The 16327-nt window shown below is 47.1% G+C and overlaps 1 protein-coding gene across 1 annotated transcript in view; it reads left to right on the top strand.

Moving 5' to 3' along the window:
- Positions 1–5969, top strand: part of ATF6 (activating transcription factor 6) — a 221677-nt gene extending 215708 nt beyond the window's left edge. Inside the window, exon 16 of the mRNA XM_082834402.1 lies at positions 806–5969. Coding sequence (XP_082690528.1) covers positions 806–1014 — 209 coding nt within the window. The 3' untranslated portion in view covers positions 1015–5969. The remainder of the gene's footprint in view (positions 1–805) is intronic.
- The last annotated feature ends 10358 nt before the right edge of the window (positions 5970–16327 follow it).

Below are 16327 nucleotides of genomic sequence, written 5' to 3'. Positions count from 1 at the left end.
CCATATGTGTTAAGCATGGCTCTATGCGGTTTTTCCCGTTCCCTTATGCCAATAGCCTCTAGTTTACCTGGAAGTCCTTATAGCATTCCTTTTAATCCCAAATTGGAAATGTATGGCTCTCTTTGTACCTGGAATCCAGAACTGAAATTAAGGACTGCCTTAATATGGAACAGAAGTGACAGTGGTCTCTGGGAACGAGCATGATTATCAGATGTCTACAACTTGTTGTCAGTCTTCACTGTATTTTATGTTCCTAAGCACAAATCTTTAAATTCATAGTTGGGAATGTCTTCATGAAATTAGAAGTCTTACTGATGAACAGGAGCCAGGCAGTCCTGGCCAAGGTCTCCTTACCTTTCGCATGATATGGTGGTCCCTTTGACAATTATTCCTGCCCACTGTTGAAAGGGAAGGGGAGAACTTAAGTATTCTTCCCTCTACACTCTCCCCTCCCCCAACTGAAATCGCCTGCTGTTCCAGTTGCTCCAGTCGTGGTGATACACTGCATGGAAAGCATACAAGACATATAATGTCTGTGGACAGATAATCTGTGGTATTAACTCTGACAGTGGCTCCAGCCTTTACTGAGCCAGTGAAGGTTGTTTGGGAACTAGAATTGAGGCGAGGACAGGCCATCCTGGCACTGTAGCTCTGCTTAGTGACTGATGAAGTCTCTCTGTACCCTTGAAAGCGTGCTGACAGTTCACACCCTTGAAGCGCATTGATGTCTTTCTGGGACTGAAGCTTATAGCAGAATTGCACATTCTGTTGAATATTTATTCCTTGTGTTTATTTCTGTCTGCAGAGAATGTGATCAATGGGCAGGATTACGAAGTGATGATGCAGATTGACTGTCAGGTGATGGACACCAGGATCCTCCACATCAAAAGCTCGTCAGTTCCTCCTTACCTCCGAGATCAGCAGAGGAATCAAACCAACACCTTCTTTGGTTCCCCTCCAGCAGCCACAGAGGCAGCCCACGTTGTCAGCACCATCCCTGAGTCACTGCAATAGTACCCAGGGGCTACAATGGAAAACTAAGGATGGGACCCTGCCAGACCGGTGAGTGGATGAGAGAAATGCTTCTTTCTGCCTTGGTGGCAAGCAGAGAACTGCCTCATAATAGAATTCAGGAGATAGAAGAGAAAAAAAGAAGCTGCTCTATTTTTCACCATCTGCCCATCGACTTGGAAAGCACTGGAACTCAGACACAAGGGGAGCAGCATATCTCCACAGGCACGTGTAGCCCTGCATCCTCCACTGTCGTCTGGTGTAGATAATTTTTTTCTGTACCTTTCTGAATTGCTTTTCCCTCTGTATTTGTTTTGTGTTTAAATAGTCATATGCTTTCAAATAAGATCCACTTCCCCTCTCTGCCATTTCACTTATTGTTATGGTAAAGAGACTTTTATTTAACAGCACCCATATGTTTCCACCCATTAGCTCTTTCATCAACTTAATGCAAACCAATTGTGGATGTGTGCTTATTGGAAAGCAAATGTCAAAGCCAGAAGAGCCAAAAGCATCCCCAAAAGAGTCAAAACAATTTGGAGTGTCAGGTAAAGGGGAAAATCCCCCGGTGGTAAAGTTTATCTTGCGATTTTCGGTTCACACCTGAGACTGCATGTGAACACCTGTATTGGGGTCGGGGGTGGGTAACAGATTTGCGAGAATGAAATGGAAGAGAAGGCGGGCTTTGAAAGAGGAGATAGCTTCATTAATACATATGTTTAAAACACTGAAAGTTTGATGTGATTGCAGTTTAAGATTAAAGCCACAGCTACCGTTTATTCTGAGGACCATGGGCCACTGAGTGTTAGCACACGTACTTATGTCTTCTCTTTAGTAATCTGGTTCAGATCCTCAAGGACCACAGGACAAATCCTTCATTTTTATTGTGAATCTCCACACACTACACACCTTCTATTGATACGATACCCAGTTCAGCTAAGGAGCATGTAGGCGACTTTACATTTAAACAAACAAGAGCTTTTTCTCTTGAGAATTGATAAGTATTCACTCCTTTAAAACTTTGCAGACAGGCAAGTTAGAGTCCTGCTGGTGGAGGGCATCCCATAGTATGGCAATCATTTTCAATCCTCCAGTGAAGACGCAGTGAAGGAATTAACTCTTTTGTCCTCCCATTATTAAAAACAAAAACAAAACAGAAAAATATCTCACTTTGTTCCCTTGTGCTTTGTCTCCTCTGTGATTTCTGCCTTCAGCTTCTACAAGTGAGTCGTCTACCCTCTCCTCCTATGAAACTTTTGAATCTCTCCATAGAATTCATTCTGCAAACACTGCTTCCTGTCCTAATTGACTTGCTCTTGTCAGATTTCTTCCCTTCCGTTCCACACTGTATCAATCTCTTCCTCCTTGCAAGAAAAGGAAAGAGACATTATATCAACGCCTCAAGGCCTACCTTGAGTGAGTTAGTTTTCTGCCTGTGAAATTAGGCGTGGCTCCTAGATAATTTTGAAGACTCACCAGCACTTCTCTGTGGACAGTGATGCCTCTCTGCTCAAGCCAGTTAGACGCTTTCAGAGGAAATCAGTTTAACTCTTGTGAGGGGAAGACGGGGACTCTGCTGCTCTATTCCCTGGGAATCTGGAGTTTGAAAAGTATCCGTTAGCCACGTAGCAACCATTTTAAGTCAGGGCAGCACTCCGCTCTGATTTGGCTGCCCCAGGCAGTTTTCAGACAAGAACCATTTTCCCTGGGGACCACTCTTCCTTCTAAGGGGTGCCAAGGAATAGAAGGCAAGTGTCTAGAAGACCTTTAGGTGGCAGGGCGGTCTTCTCATGGATTGTCTTCTCCTGGCCCTGCTCCTTCCCATTCTGTCCTGTGAATTAGCCAGACAAGAGGCTGCTACCATGGCTGGTAGGCAGTGGCAACATGGTCATTCCCAAGCTGCCAGTCTTCTCCTGCAACTGTCGTAGTCATCACGGTGGTTGCAAATACCGTGTGTGTGGAGTGATTGTAGATGGTGCTTCCGTCCTCTCCTTTGCACTGAATCACACGAAAACAAACCGTCACGTGGATTCCTTGTTTGGGGCACTTGCTTTGACTTTATCCCTCTATTCCCAGGTTTTCCTGGGTCCATTTTACCAACTGGTCAGACTGAAGACTTCATTATGTCACGTTAACGCCTCTCTTTCAGGTGAAAGTGTGGGTTAAGTGTACCTGTGAAGTGACCACGAAAAGCAGTCTGGGAGCCTTGCCTCCTTCGCTTTTCACTCACTGACCCTTCCACCCCTTGTCATTACCCGTTCTTGGATTGATCTTTTTGAGATGAGGGAACAGGATTCTCCTCAGGGTAAAGTTTCAGGAAATGAGTGAAAGGCCGCTGACAAGTATTCTACTTTTTAAACTGCTGTCGAGGCTACTGTTAATCTCTGGGCACAATGGTAGTTTTTATTGTCATGTCTGTACATTAGCTCAAGGTCCTTTAGGAAACGGAAAGTTGCTCTGCCTGATGAATAAACTGGTCTTTTGGCTTAATTGTTTTGGTGAGATGGCCTTTTGGGGATTGCAGCCAGGAATTATGGGGGACGTGTGTGTGTGTGTGTGTGTGTGTGTGTAATTTTTTAATTTATTGAGTTTTTAAGTGGCATTTTGCAAGCTTGTGAGAATGTTAGGTAAGCTCATGGAGGAGGCAAGTCTGCCTATTATTAGGTGACTCTGTGCCCTTTGGGCCACCAGTACTACTGTCTTGAGAGGTGATGGCAGAGACTGCTGGGAATGGTTTTTCCACTTGGTTGCAAGTTCCAAGTTTTTAAGGCTTAATGGAAGTGGATGTGCCCTCATGCTGTCTACTGAGTCAGATGTCAGGAGCTTCTTCCCCGTGGGGTTAACTCACTCAGCAGAACAGGGACACAGCTCCATTAGGGCGGCAGTGTAAAATGCCTCTTTCCAAAGTTAGGGTTTGTGAAAGGATCATCTTGAAACAAATGTATTGCTTGCCATTCTTGCAGTTTAGGTTATTGGGTGGGGGGTTGTCTTTTCACAAGTGAAAAACCCCCTGTAATTATAAAAGCTCAGAGCATCTTCTAATTTTTTTTTTTTTAAATGACTACAGTCTCCAGAACAAAGCTGGCATTTCTTTGCCTTTTCTTGTTAGCAGGAAGTAGACATGGCGGTATTTGAAGGCAGCCGTGTTATATGAGTCATTCTTGAGTGTTCTGAATAAACACTACTTAGAAACAGACAAGAAACTTGGGATTCAAACTAATTTTTCTAGCATTTTAAAAGAGGCACTGTCCTGATCAGACTTTCCTGGCTCGAATCTTCCTCCTGGGAATGAACCCCCAGTAGTCACAGCAGTGACACTCTGATAAGATGCTGCTGCTGTGGCATTTGGAGTGACTAAAACTGGAGAACTCTCGAGCTCCTTGCAATTTTTATACTATTTTCTGATTCTTGCCATTTCACTAAGCTCAGGTTGTGAAACTTGACAGCATATCAGAAAAACTTGTCATTGTACTAGACTTTCTAACAAACAAACACTTTGAAACGTTTCAAAGCAGCTTCCACTTTCAACTATCTGTTAGAAGTAACCACTTTTACTGAAGAGCCAGAGTAAGAGCCCGTATGCCCCCTCTTCAGTCTGACCACATGGACATTTTCCACTGCATACGGCTGGGCCAACTCAGCTTCCTGCTGCAGAGTCACAGGCCTGAACTTCACATGAGACCTTGCATACTATTGGCTGTTTTCGTACGAATTAACCTCTCAAATAAGGTTGCTTAATGCCCAAATTGATAGACATTTATTACCTGCTGTGGATCTCTCATTCTTTGCGAAAATGTGACTTCTGTCAGTCCTGAGTCATTTTAATTTACAGAAATTAGGATCTTTGCTGCTAATAGGAATACTAATTATAACTTTTACCTTAAAAACAAGAATAAAGCTTAAAGAAAGAAAATGAAATGTAAGACATTTTTATTCTTACCCCTGACAGTATTTGGGATGGAGCAATTCCTGTTTCCCTAGGGGTTGTGGTTAATTTGTAATTTTCTAGGAAACAGTATTGGACTACCCCCAAAAATGTTGCTGGAGTCCAGCTGGAACTATGCACATTAAAAAAAAAAAAAACAGTTTTCTCTTACCTGAAAAAAAGAAATCAGAATGTATCCTGTTAACTTATATTTTTAAAGACTAAGCTTAAAACAAAGTTTATTTTGGATAAGACTAGAACTTTTAGCAGTTTATTCTAATATCTGTGCATTAATGTCTATGTTGATATCTGTCAGATTATCTGTCGGAATTTATAAAAAGAAGGATGACAAAGGTATCTTGATCAGGAAACTTGATCCTACGTATGAATCGTGTCACGGCTAGTCACTGTGAAATAGTGGACACCATATTCAACATATTAGTTTGCTGCCTTAGAGACTTTTAGCACATTAAAAGACTTTAAATGATACTAAGTTGGGGAACCAAGGATTAAATAAACCATAGTTTATCATTTGCCAAGGTCAGCAAACAGCACACTGTCCTGCTGCTTGCCGCCAGCGATGTCGGTGACCATTAGTTAATAAGCAAACCAGGAAGTTTGGCGTATCCCCCGGTAGGATCATCCCAGATAGAGATGAGCAGGTTGACTTTCACAGTAAATGCATATTGGACCATTTTAACTCACACTCAGCCCTAATTTCTAGGTCAGTCATCTTCATAAAAGATGGTGGGAAAATAAATAGAATTTTAGATGGAAACTGCTGTGCACTACTGGCCTTAGAGATACTAGTTTCCTGTCATGTTGCCAATATGGTTAGGCTAAGACCAACAGTGCTTCTCCCCTGGAGCCATTAGAACCTGAGGAGAGAGTGTTAGAGATGCCATTTCACCAGGGTTTTCTTTCTAAGGGTTGTATCCATGCTCCGTTAAGAATGGGTTAAAGATGCAGAGGAAAGATATACCATTCTCTTCCTTAATATTTATGTTGGTTTACAACACATAAAGAAACAATGACAACAGACTATGTCATGCTTTTAAGCAAGTCTTTATAATGCAATACTTGTTCCTTGTCTAAAGTTCAAATAAAGAATTTTTAAACTTGCCTTGTTCTGTTTTGTATGTAGAAAGAGAAAAAAAGACCCAAAGTGAATCATCAGTGTTAAGTGATTAGAAGGGAAGCCTAAAATGGTTTTGTGGCCTGTTACTGTTTAGATGAAACAATTGAACTCTTTTCCACTCTTTTTCCCAACCTGGTTAAGTAAAAGTTTCCTTTATTGTGTCCAAATATTTGAACTACAGTCTTTCTTACTAAGGGAAAAAAAAAAATTGTCTAAAAACTTATACTTTGTCCTTCTACATCAGGAAACCGAGTTCATCACACCAAAGCCTTCTCTCAGCTTAGAATGACGTGTCTCCGAGCATGAAGCTAATCACTGCAGACTGACAGCAAAGAATCCTTCTGGGAATAATCAGTGCAGGCATTTACTGAGTACCCAGTGTATACCTCAGACACTAAGTTCACTAGCTCTTTTATTTCAATCCTCCCTACAGCTCATTTCCTACAGTGGTCACATAACTTGTAAATAATATTTGGACCAGTATTTGGACCCAGGCAATTTAGCTTCAGCACATGGATTCCCAACCTCGCGAGACACAGATCGGGCATAGATTCCTGCGCTAAAAGAGCTCCCAGTGGCCTGTGGGGTCAGATACGCAAATATACAAAATTACAGTAACGTCAGGGTTCTCTTTGAGGCAAAACTACATTTGTTTCCTAAGATACCTTATTAGGCTTCTTTAGAAAAGTAAGACCCCAGATCCCTTCTTCTGCAGAGAAAGTCAGTACACAATGGAGGGTAGGGGGCTGGGCAGCAGAAAAGGAAAAGTGGACCCAAGCTACAGGGCTTGGTCTCTGGATGCTGGAGCCTCTCAGGGACTCGTGAAAAGACTCCCTGGTGGCAGGAGGGCAAAAAGGCTTCACACTGTAAATCCTCTTCATTGTCTCAAGTAGTCAGTAAAAGCCTGTTGCACACACAGCTTTGAATCAGCGTTGTTTTGGGGAGTGAAAGAAAGGGAGTAGGATTCAGTGTGCTATGACTAATGCAGAAAGAAAGCTTGCAGATACTGAAGCAAGATAACTCATAAATGGGAAGGTCAGTGAAGCAACAGAGGTGACCAGGAAAATATCACTCCCGCCACACCCTCGCCCTCCTGGGACCTTGCCACCAAATCCTTATGGGATTGTGCCTCCGGGACTTCCCACTGTATGTGGGATACTGTTCAAGCCAATTTTGGGATCTCAGAGGATAACCACAACTGACATTTGGATTACACCATACATGGTGCCCGAAATAGAGGGTTCTTCTAGCGCATACTCTGCAATTTATCTAACTAGTTCTCTTTTGTTAGAAATTTAGACCACTTCCAATGTTTTGCTGACCATAGGAAATCTATAGCATATTATTCACTCCATCACATTTGGTGTAATCTGTACAACTGCCTGAAGACAATCCTTCCCTTAGTTGACTTCATGATAACAGCTGATACATATTGAAGACTTAACCTCTAACAGACATTGGGCTAAGCATTTGCAAGCATTAGTTCATTAAACTTTACAGCAGCCTTATGAAATAGATATCATTATCCACGTTACAGATGAAAAAATGGGCACAAAAGAGTAAGGAACTTGCCTACGAACTCACAACTGACACATACCGGAGCCGGGATTTGAAATTAAGTCTACCTTGCTTGTAAAGCCACATTCTTTCTACCGTAGTATGTTGCCGCTCATCCTTTAAAGCCATAAAGGATGCAGCAGGAGACAAAGTAGAGAGGAAGAAACGAAGCCACACATCGTGGGCAACCAGGGTGTTGAGGCATGGTCAGGAAGGAGGGCCACTAGCTAAGAGGCAAAGTCCATGGGTGCTGGTGGGTTTTCTATGAACAATTCATCCCCTCTGAAGGAGTATATACTCACTGCTGGTTGCATGTGGAGCCCACGGTGGGTTGCTGAACCTCAATCCTTGCAGTCCTCATCTCGGGTGAGTTACTCAGTGGGGTAAAGACAAGCTGGGTGCTCCCACCATTGAAGATCCCGGGCTCGGCCCATACGCCCACTCTGCTCAGGTCCAAGAGCATTCAAGTGTGACCGTTCACCCGCATCCCCAGGGTGCATCCAACTGACTACTCTTTCGATCACAAGTTCTGTTGTCTTTGGAAAGTTTTCACTGCAGAATTAACTTCTAGTGTGGATGCTGGACCGTGAAATGGTGAGAGATGCTTTTGTAAGAGATCCCTAATCTCCAGATCCCAAACGGAAACGCTTTGGTCCAGAAGTGAAGGACGTATCTTTCAAATAGATGCAACGCACCATATTAAGAAATGGGTCATCTTGTAAGTTTAACTATTTGCAACCCTGTCACTCCTAAAAACTGTGCTCATTTAGATGGGGGGACCATGTGAAGCTAACCAAAACATATTTCCACTTGCTTACAGGCGTAGCCCTGTTCCGGCATACGTTAGCTGGTTGAAAAGGAAGAACTGAGAGCCTCAAAAGCCATCCCTGACTCTCATTTCTTTGTTGTCCTTCTAGACTTCCGAAGCCTCTGGGGTTATGTGCGTTGCCTGAGCACCCAGTGGAACTTGGATTCTTGGGCTGAATTTCTCCATAGCTAGAGCTAGTGGCCCCAGAATTTAAACCTTTGTCACAGATTCTAAGTGGTGGACCAAGCTTAGGCAACTGCCGCTGATCTGTACAGATAAACCAGACAACCTCCTTGTTCTCAAAGACGTGAATGATGTCTCTTCCGTGGGTCTATGTGGTCAGCCCTCTGTTCCCACAGAAGAGTAAAGATAATTTCCAGAAGAGGTCGTGATTTCTGGTCAGCCTGAAAAATAGTTAGACACAAGCTGCTCTCAGGAGAGCTTTGGGATGGAAGATTCATTGGCCAATGTCTTTGCCATGGCCACAGGGCTCACCCACTCACTTGGCTGCTGGTCCTAAGACACACAATGGTGCATTTCACTGCACTGTCTCTGGTTTCCTGAACATGCTGGAATTCTCTGCTCAGCGACTTGTTCACATCAGACCAACACATCGCCCCCTCCAGCCTGACAGCCTCAAGCAAGACAGAAATACAGCAACCTCCACACCACTAGCCTGGCTGTTTCCATCGAATCCTCAGCTGGGTAGAACTGCAAATTCGTCTTAATTTAAACAGCATGAGCAGGAAAGACGCTGAAACATTTAACGTCTTATTTTAAATGGCTCTGTGGGTCACCGCTCAGGTGAATAGAACTAGCAGCACATTTGGGGCTAATTCCATCTCCCCAAGATTTATAATCTGGTACAAGTCAGCAGGGCGTGAACAGTCCAAAGAGGGAAAAACCTGCTCTTAGAAAGTCAGCTTCCTTTCCAAATTTTCACCTCTGCAATTTCTTTTTTAATATCTGTCATCTCTGAAGAACAGTAAACTCCAGAAGGTCAGGAACCTGTCAGTGTCTAATTCACTATTTTATCCCCGCTAGTGTTTTGACATGATGTGCTTAGGATATGGTCCTTCGGGCACTTTAGGCTAACTCTGTTTTTTGTTGAGTTGAATTATTGAGCTCTTAGAAAGCCACAGATAGACATTTTCTTTCCGGGAGTGTACGTGATAGACTGGCATTTGTCACTTGTGTTTGCATGTACCAGTACATCACCATATGCAAATATTCACAGTGCTCTGCGATTCAGAGGCACCGTGCCCAGCACTGAGCAGCAGGGACACACAAGATGAGAGCCCTGCCTTCCCTCATCAGAGAAAGCGACATCAGCTTTCCCCTTCCCTTTTTATTTCTTCCTACTGTTTTCCTCTGATTTCAGTCTGTGGCAAACTGGACGTGTTCTGGGGAGAGGCTGTTAGACCAGGGGATCTAGCAAGTGTGGCCCCCATTCTGCAGCAACAGCAGCACTGCAGAACTTGCTAGAAATGCAACTTATCTGGCCTCAACCCAGACCCACTGAGTCAGACTCTGAGGCTGGGCCCAGCAATCTGTATTTCAACAAGCCCTTCAGAGGATTCTGATATGACGTTAAGAACCACTCATGTAGATGTCTGTCAGAAAGACTAGAGGAGTGAGAATATCAGACTTCTGCCCGAGATGGTACTTCCCGGGACTGCCATCACTGGGGCTTTAGGGAAATAGCAGGAAAGAATTTCCTTGTTGTCACTGTCTTTCTGAAAGCCCACAGGAGTTACACCTTGAGCATCCACAGCCTCGCATCCCTTGTCACATCACCTGGCCTCCTGCTACCTTGGGTGACCTCACAGCTCAGCCTCAGGAATCGGGGCTGCCCGCACAGTGGGAATCGGGACCGTGCCCTTAATCAGAAGTGTGTCAGCCACCCCGGGCTCAGGGCTGCATTTAGGAAAGAGGGACAGAACTAGCTGCTTGCCCACCCCACAGATACGAGGCTCTCCTGGGGACTGCGCTCCTGAGAGGTCCCGCCTGGAACCAGCACCCTCTGCTGAGGAAGTGGGAGGTCTCCTGGGCCTCTGTCAGCCCTCCCCAGAGCAGGTCTTCACCTCGAGGCTAGGAGAGCCCCCAGTACAAGTGCAGGGACACTCCAGAGAGAATGCTCCCGGTCCCGCTGGGGACCTGGGACCTGTCCCCTCATCTCTCGAGTTCACAGCTCTGAAGACGAGAAGGTCTGAGCTCCAGGCTCCATGAGGTTTACTCAGTTGGCTGCAGGCTCTAACCCCCTTCCATACAGCACCAGGTTGTGGTTCCCAATCTTGGCTGCCTATTGGAATCACCTGGGGATCTTTAACAACTACTGCTGCCCGACTGCCACCCCCAGGTGTTCTGATTTAATTGGCATAGGGTGTAGGAGTGTTAAAATTTCCCCAGGTGATTCTAATGTGCACAAAAGTTTGGGAACCAATGAACAATTTCTCTTGAGGCCAAGACCCAGCTCGTGTCTGATGTTTAGGGAGCAACATAGTTCTAAAGGTGGAAGGTAGAGCGGGGTTCCAAGGACAAGAATAATATGTGTTTGAATCATCAGACAGACTCCAGACTTAGCAAACAGCTGGTGAAGAAAGGAGAGGAGAGAGGTAGGGGTGTGGGCTGGTGAGCATTGGATCCACTGGTGGAGATGATGTCAGACATTCCTCTGTGATGTTAGGACTCGGGAAACACATGAAAATAACCATGGCTCTGAAAATGGAACTTTCTGTGAAATGGCATATTCTTGGAAGGAGAGGGAGCAGGGAGGAGAGGGAAGGGGAGGGGGGAAAGGGAAAAAAGGAGAGAGGAGGGGAGAGGGGAGGCCCAGGCCAGAGAGAACACGGGAGGTTGATTTGCTCCCAGGCTTCTGGAGAACTGGGGAAAGGACAAGAAGACGTGAAAAGATGCACGAAGGAGGGGAGAGGGTGTTTGGGGTCGGCGTGAGGAACGGCTAAAGAGGGCAACTGCTGACCCAGAAGCTGAAGCAACGAAAGAAAAGAGAAGCCAGGAGAGAGAGAAGGAATCTACTGCTAAGAAAAGAAAAACACAGTGTTTGACCCAAACGCACCCAGCTGCGGGCTGGGGCCAGATGGAGAGCTTCCCAGGAGAAGGCTGAGGGGGCAGCTTCTCAGCACACAGCCCCTCAGGGGAAGGAACAAGACACAGCCAACTGCCAGTGTGTCCCCTTTCCTTCTTCCTCTGCTCCTGGCTCTGCAGGCCTCACAGAGGAAGGAGCTCTGGGCCTGACATCGGGAAGCCAGACCCTTCCTCTTGTTTCCCTGAGGGAGAGAGGGCAGTGCCCCTGAGGGACCCGAGCCTGTGGCTCCTGGAGGTCCTGGGGGCATCTCCCCTACCCTAAGCCTGGCACCAGGCCCTGATTCTTAGATCTCACCCTAATGGCTTCCCTCAGGGCGAGCCATCCAAATACTGAGTCACCAAGAGAAGAAAGCCTTGCAGACAAAACCAGGAAAAATGACACAGGCTCTTCAATTCCTGGATGAAAGATTTCACACCTACTTTGTAAAATCAGGAGACTTTCATGACCGGGTGTGACCGTAACCCACACGCCTATGACGAGCCTCCCGCGAAGTAAATATACCAGCCGTGTCACGTGATGTGGCCCCTGTGGTGCTCAGCACACCCTGGGAGCTGGGCAGGCGGGTCCCATCTGGGCTCCTGAGATGGCGTGGGACAAAGCAGGCACGGAGACCGCCAGCACCCCCTCTCGGGATTAGCAGTCCCTCCCATCGGAGAGTGTCAGATACGTGCCATGGAGGCTCAAGGAGCCGTGTGGGGTTATTGGAAACTAATGCCAACATCAAGTGCTTCAAGATGCTGGCTGTTGTTCACCAGCCTTTGTTACTCCTCCCTGGGCACCGTGGGCCGCGCTGTGCCACGCTGTGCAGTGCCCTCGGTGCCACTGCTCAGGCAGACCCCCCCCCCCCCGGAATGCCTCGCTAGCCAGTTTGGAGGGGCTGTGGGAGGGCACTCTGAGCCGTGCAGCTGGGAGCTGCCCTCGAGCACTTCAGCGTTTCCAGCCAGCGGTTTCCTGTGGGAGAGCGGTCCGGGGCCTCGGCTCTCCACTTCCTGGCAGGCCTCCCTCTCTCTGCTCGGCCTCCCGTCCATCCTGACCACTGGCCTGGCCTTGCAGAGGATCAAACAGTGGACTGGCTTCCTCAGAGTTAGAAAGACAGCAAGCGAGCCTGGGAGCTGAAGCCAGACACTGGCCCTTATTTTTCAGGGCAGAGGAGGGAGGTGGGGGGCACCCAGGGACCCCAGAGTCAGGAGCCTGTCTGTTGAGAGCTGCAGTGGGTAGGGCAGTCTGTCCTGTAAGAATGCAGCAGCCCCAGGGGGTCCCTGTCTGTTCTGAAGATGCGACACGGAGTGCAGTGGCCCTTCCGTAACAGAAGTGGCCACTGTGGGACGAGGAGTCAGAATGGGGCTAGGGTGTTTGTGGAAGGGCGGGTCCACTGCTGGCAGAGAAGGCTGGGAGCGTCAGGGCGACCCAGGGACCCCTGGAGCCTGGTGCATTCCAGGGGCTGTTGGAAGGGTCAGGAGTCCTTCTGTGTGACCGGAGCTGGGCTGTCGGGTGGCAGCACACACGTCAGCACACCAGTCCACCTACTCTGAGCCGGTCCCTGGCCATGCTCTCACAGGGACACAGAGACATCCTCCGGCAACAGTCAGGCTTGGGAGGAAAACACGTGCAGCCGAGAGCAACTCAGAGGCGCCAGATGTGGTGTGTGCTAAGACACAGGTGAAGAGGGGGGGAGGGGAGGGGAGGATAGGCGAGCCAGGGGGGCCCTTCTTGCAGGAGGCGGGCTTGGAGTAGGGCCTAAAGGGAAGGGAGAATTCAGTCAGGTGGTGACTGGGGAGGGTCACCTCTCAGGGCATTTCAAGGGGAGGAACAGCCTGAGCAAAAGCAGGGACGGCGCATGTGGGCCAGTGTGGCCTCATGTGTTGAAGGCTTGTGCCCAGGGAGGAGTGAAGCCAGCTTGTAGATAACTTTCAGCATCTCAAAGTACCTCTTTGATGCTGGGATTGGTTTTGAATAACCCCAAATTGTTCCTTGAACTTGGATAGCTCTATCTCAAGAGAGTCATACTCTGAGGAGTTCCCTAGCAGGAAAGAGTTCGGTGTCAACCTGCAAAAAGTGAGTCTGGGGACTTCCCTGGTGGTCCAGTGGTTGGGAGTCCGCCTTCCGATGCGGGGCACGTGGGTTCGATCCCTGGTCGGGGAGCTGGGATCCCACATGCCATGGAGCAACTAAGCGCACACACTCTGGAGCCTGCCCGCCACAACTAGAGAGAAGCCCGTGCACTGCAATGAAAGATCCTGCGTGCTGCAACTAAGTCCCAATGCAGCCAAAAATAAAAATGAATAAATAAATATTAAAGAAGACACCTAATATGATTTTTTTTTTTTAAAAGTGAGTCTGCATTTCATTGGATGTCATGAGCATTTCTGTCCTTGGGCAACCAGAACACACCTCATGGTCCTCTGAGTCATTGGGCCCAGTAGCCCTGGGGTGCAGGAATTCCTTCCACATCACTCCTGACAAGAGGCCTCCGGACTCTGAAGGCCTGGAGGGTCCTCAGCAGCCCTTCAACTAGGGGAAAAGCCAGTATCAACACCCTCCAGTGGAGCTAACATTTACTGAGACCTGTTCCTCCTAGCCATGGCCGGCGGGACAAGGGGTGGACATAGTCAAGCCATGGGCTCAATATGAACGGATGAGCTGGACCAATCAGGAGGTTTGAAGAAGGAGACCCGGGGGCAGCAAACTGTGGATACTCAAGCTTGGAGAGCTGGTTGACGCTGCCACCATGCTGGGCCACGTGCAGGTTGACTGAGCCCAGAGAAGCAGAAGTGAGCCCTGAGGGCCTCCAAGGGACGGAGAGGACTGACAGTTCCTGAATCTTCTGTCCCAGCCCCTGAGAGGATCGTGATACCTCCCTGAATATCTGCAAGACCGCCCGTTGCATCCGTACAAACAGTCGTCTTCCATGTGAGCTAGCCTGAGTGGGCTTCTGCTCACTACAACCAAGAGATCCTGAGATGAACGAACATTACCCTCCTGCCTCTCCTGGCCTCTGGGCTCAGGCAGGAAAATCCAGCTTATCATGGAGGCTGGAGGGTGGAGCTGGGGTTCTTTTGAGGGCAGCAGGCAGACCTCCCATCTTGCCAACTCCAGCTCTGTCTCTCCAGACCCAAACTGAAGCTGCTATGCGACTGGGAATTTCACCAGAGTTTTCTGGCCCATTCCTGGCACCTGCTGCTGTTGGCTGCACTTTAACCCCCCCAGGCACTGCCAAATTTTCCTTGGTGCTCCCAGGCCAGACAATCTCCTCCAGAGAGTGAGCTCAGCTGAGGTCACATGGAAAATAACCCATGAGCAGAGCTCGGCCCCAAGCTGCTTCAGCCAACTTCCCTTTGTTCTCCCCTGCTCTTTCCCTCTCTCTCTTACATGAAACTGGCCTGTTTTACCAGGTCAAATTGCATTCTTCTAAATATAGGAGTGCTGTGCAGTGAAAGTTTGATACAACTTCTTTGCACCTAATCACTCTGGGAAAGCTTTCCAAGTAGAGAACTCCAAGGATACTGTGCCACGATGTCTTTCTAATTGCTGGCTTTTCGATTACAAGCCCTCCCAATGGGAAAAACTCATGATACAGATGAACCTTGCTTTACACCATAACAGATTCCTGAAGAGTCACAGATAAATCTACTCATTTATATTCTGCCTTATTCCAGAAAAAAAAAAAAAACAACCCAGAGCATAATTAGAGAGAAAGAAAAAGGAACATCAAAAATGAAAAAAAAGAACCAGGAGAGAGGCAAAGACAATATGGTCACCATCAGAATTCTATATGCTTTCTACGGGTAAAACACAATAGGGCTGTACACTTTCCAGCAGCTAATACGGAAAGAGAAATCTGATTAGTTACACAAAGAGTCATGTATAAACTGAATTTTGGCAAACTGAATCACAGTTCAAATACATTAGCAGAAGTCACTATTATTGAAGAAACGCTTTTAAAGAGACATCTGGTTTTGGTTTTGGGGTTTTGTTTGTTTGTTTTTGTTTATTCAGCAGCACTTCAACTGGGGAACTGGCCTCTCCTGTTGTGGTGTGACTATGGTGAGCTGTCAATCACAGAATCCCACCATGGTTATGGAGGTAGGCTTGGAACCCAAGCTCACTAATCATACCCTCTGCTAGAAATTTGCATCTTGAGTGGAGACACCTGGAGACTGTAGATGGTTAAAGCAGAGGCTCCCATGAGGGTATCTTATTCACAACATCCTGCTACCCTGAGCCCCAGAGCTGGACTGGTTCTGTCCTTCCCATTCTGGGTTTTCCTTGAGTATGTGAACTTCCTAGTATCCTTCCAATAAATTCCTTTTAGCTGAAGCTAACAAAAATCTGTTCCTATTGCTTACAACCAAGGACTCCTAAAGATATGATGCTAATAAGTTCATATGGAATATGAGAATATTCTCAAAAAGCAAATGTTAGGGGGATCAAGATGGAAGAATAAGAGGATATGGAGCTCACCGCCTCCAACAAACACGTCAAAAATATATCAACATGTGGAACAATTCTCATGGAAAACTGTAAACCGGCAGAAGAACTATACAACCAAGGCTTCAAGAAAATGTAAGCGGGTAGGATGGCATCAGGTCAGGACCTGTGGCCCTGAGAGGGACTAAGAGGAAAAGGGAGATCACACAGGCAGATGCTTACCCTGGGGAGTAAGGTGGTTGAGCCACAGACTGGACATCCCAGTCCTGGGGCCCTATGCATAGGACACAATCCCCCTCGGCTGCCTGGAGAACCACTGGGAGAGACAGAAAGGCTGGAGAAGCCTATGCTCCA

This window comes from Leucopleurus acutus (genome assembly GCF_964270905.1).
Source record: "Leucopleurus acutus genome assembly, chromosome: 2".
NCBI classification, from domain to species: Eukaryota; Metazoa; Chordata; class Mammalia; order Artiodactyla; family Delphinidae; genus Leucopleurus; species Leucopleurus acutus.
The sequence above is the reverse complement of the archived record's forward strand: the minus strand, read 5'-3'. Positions and strand labels throughout refer to the sequence as shown.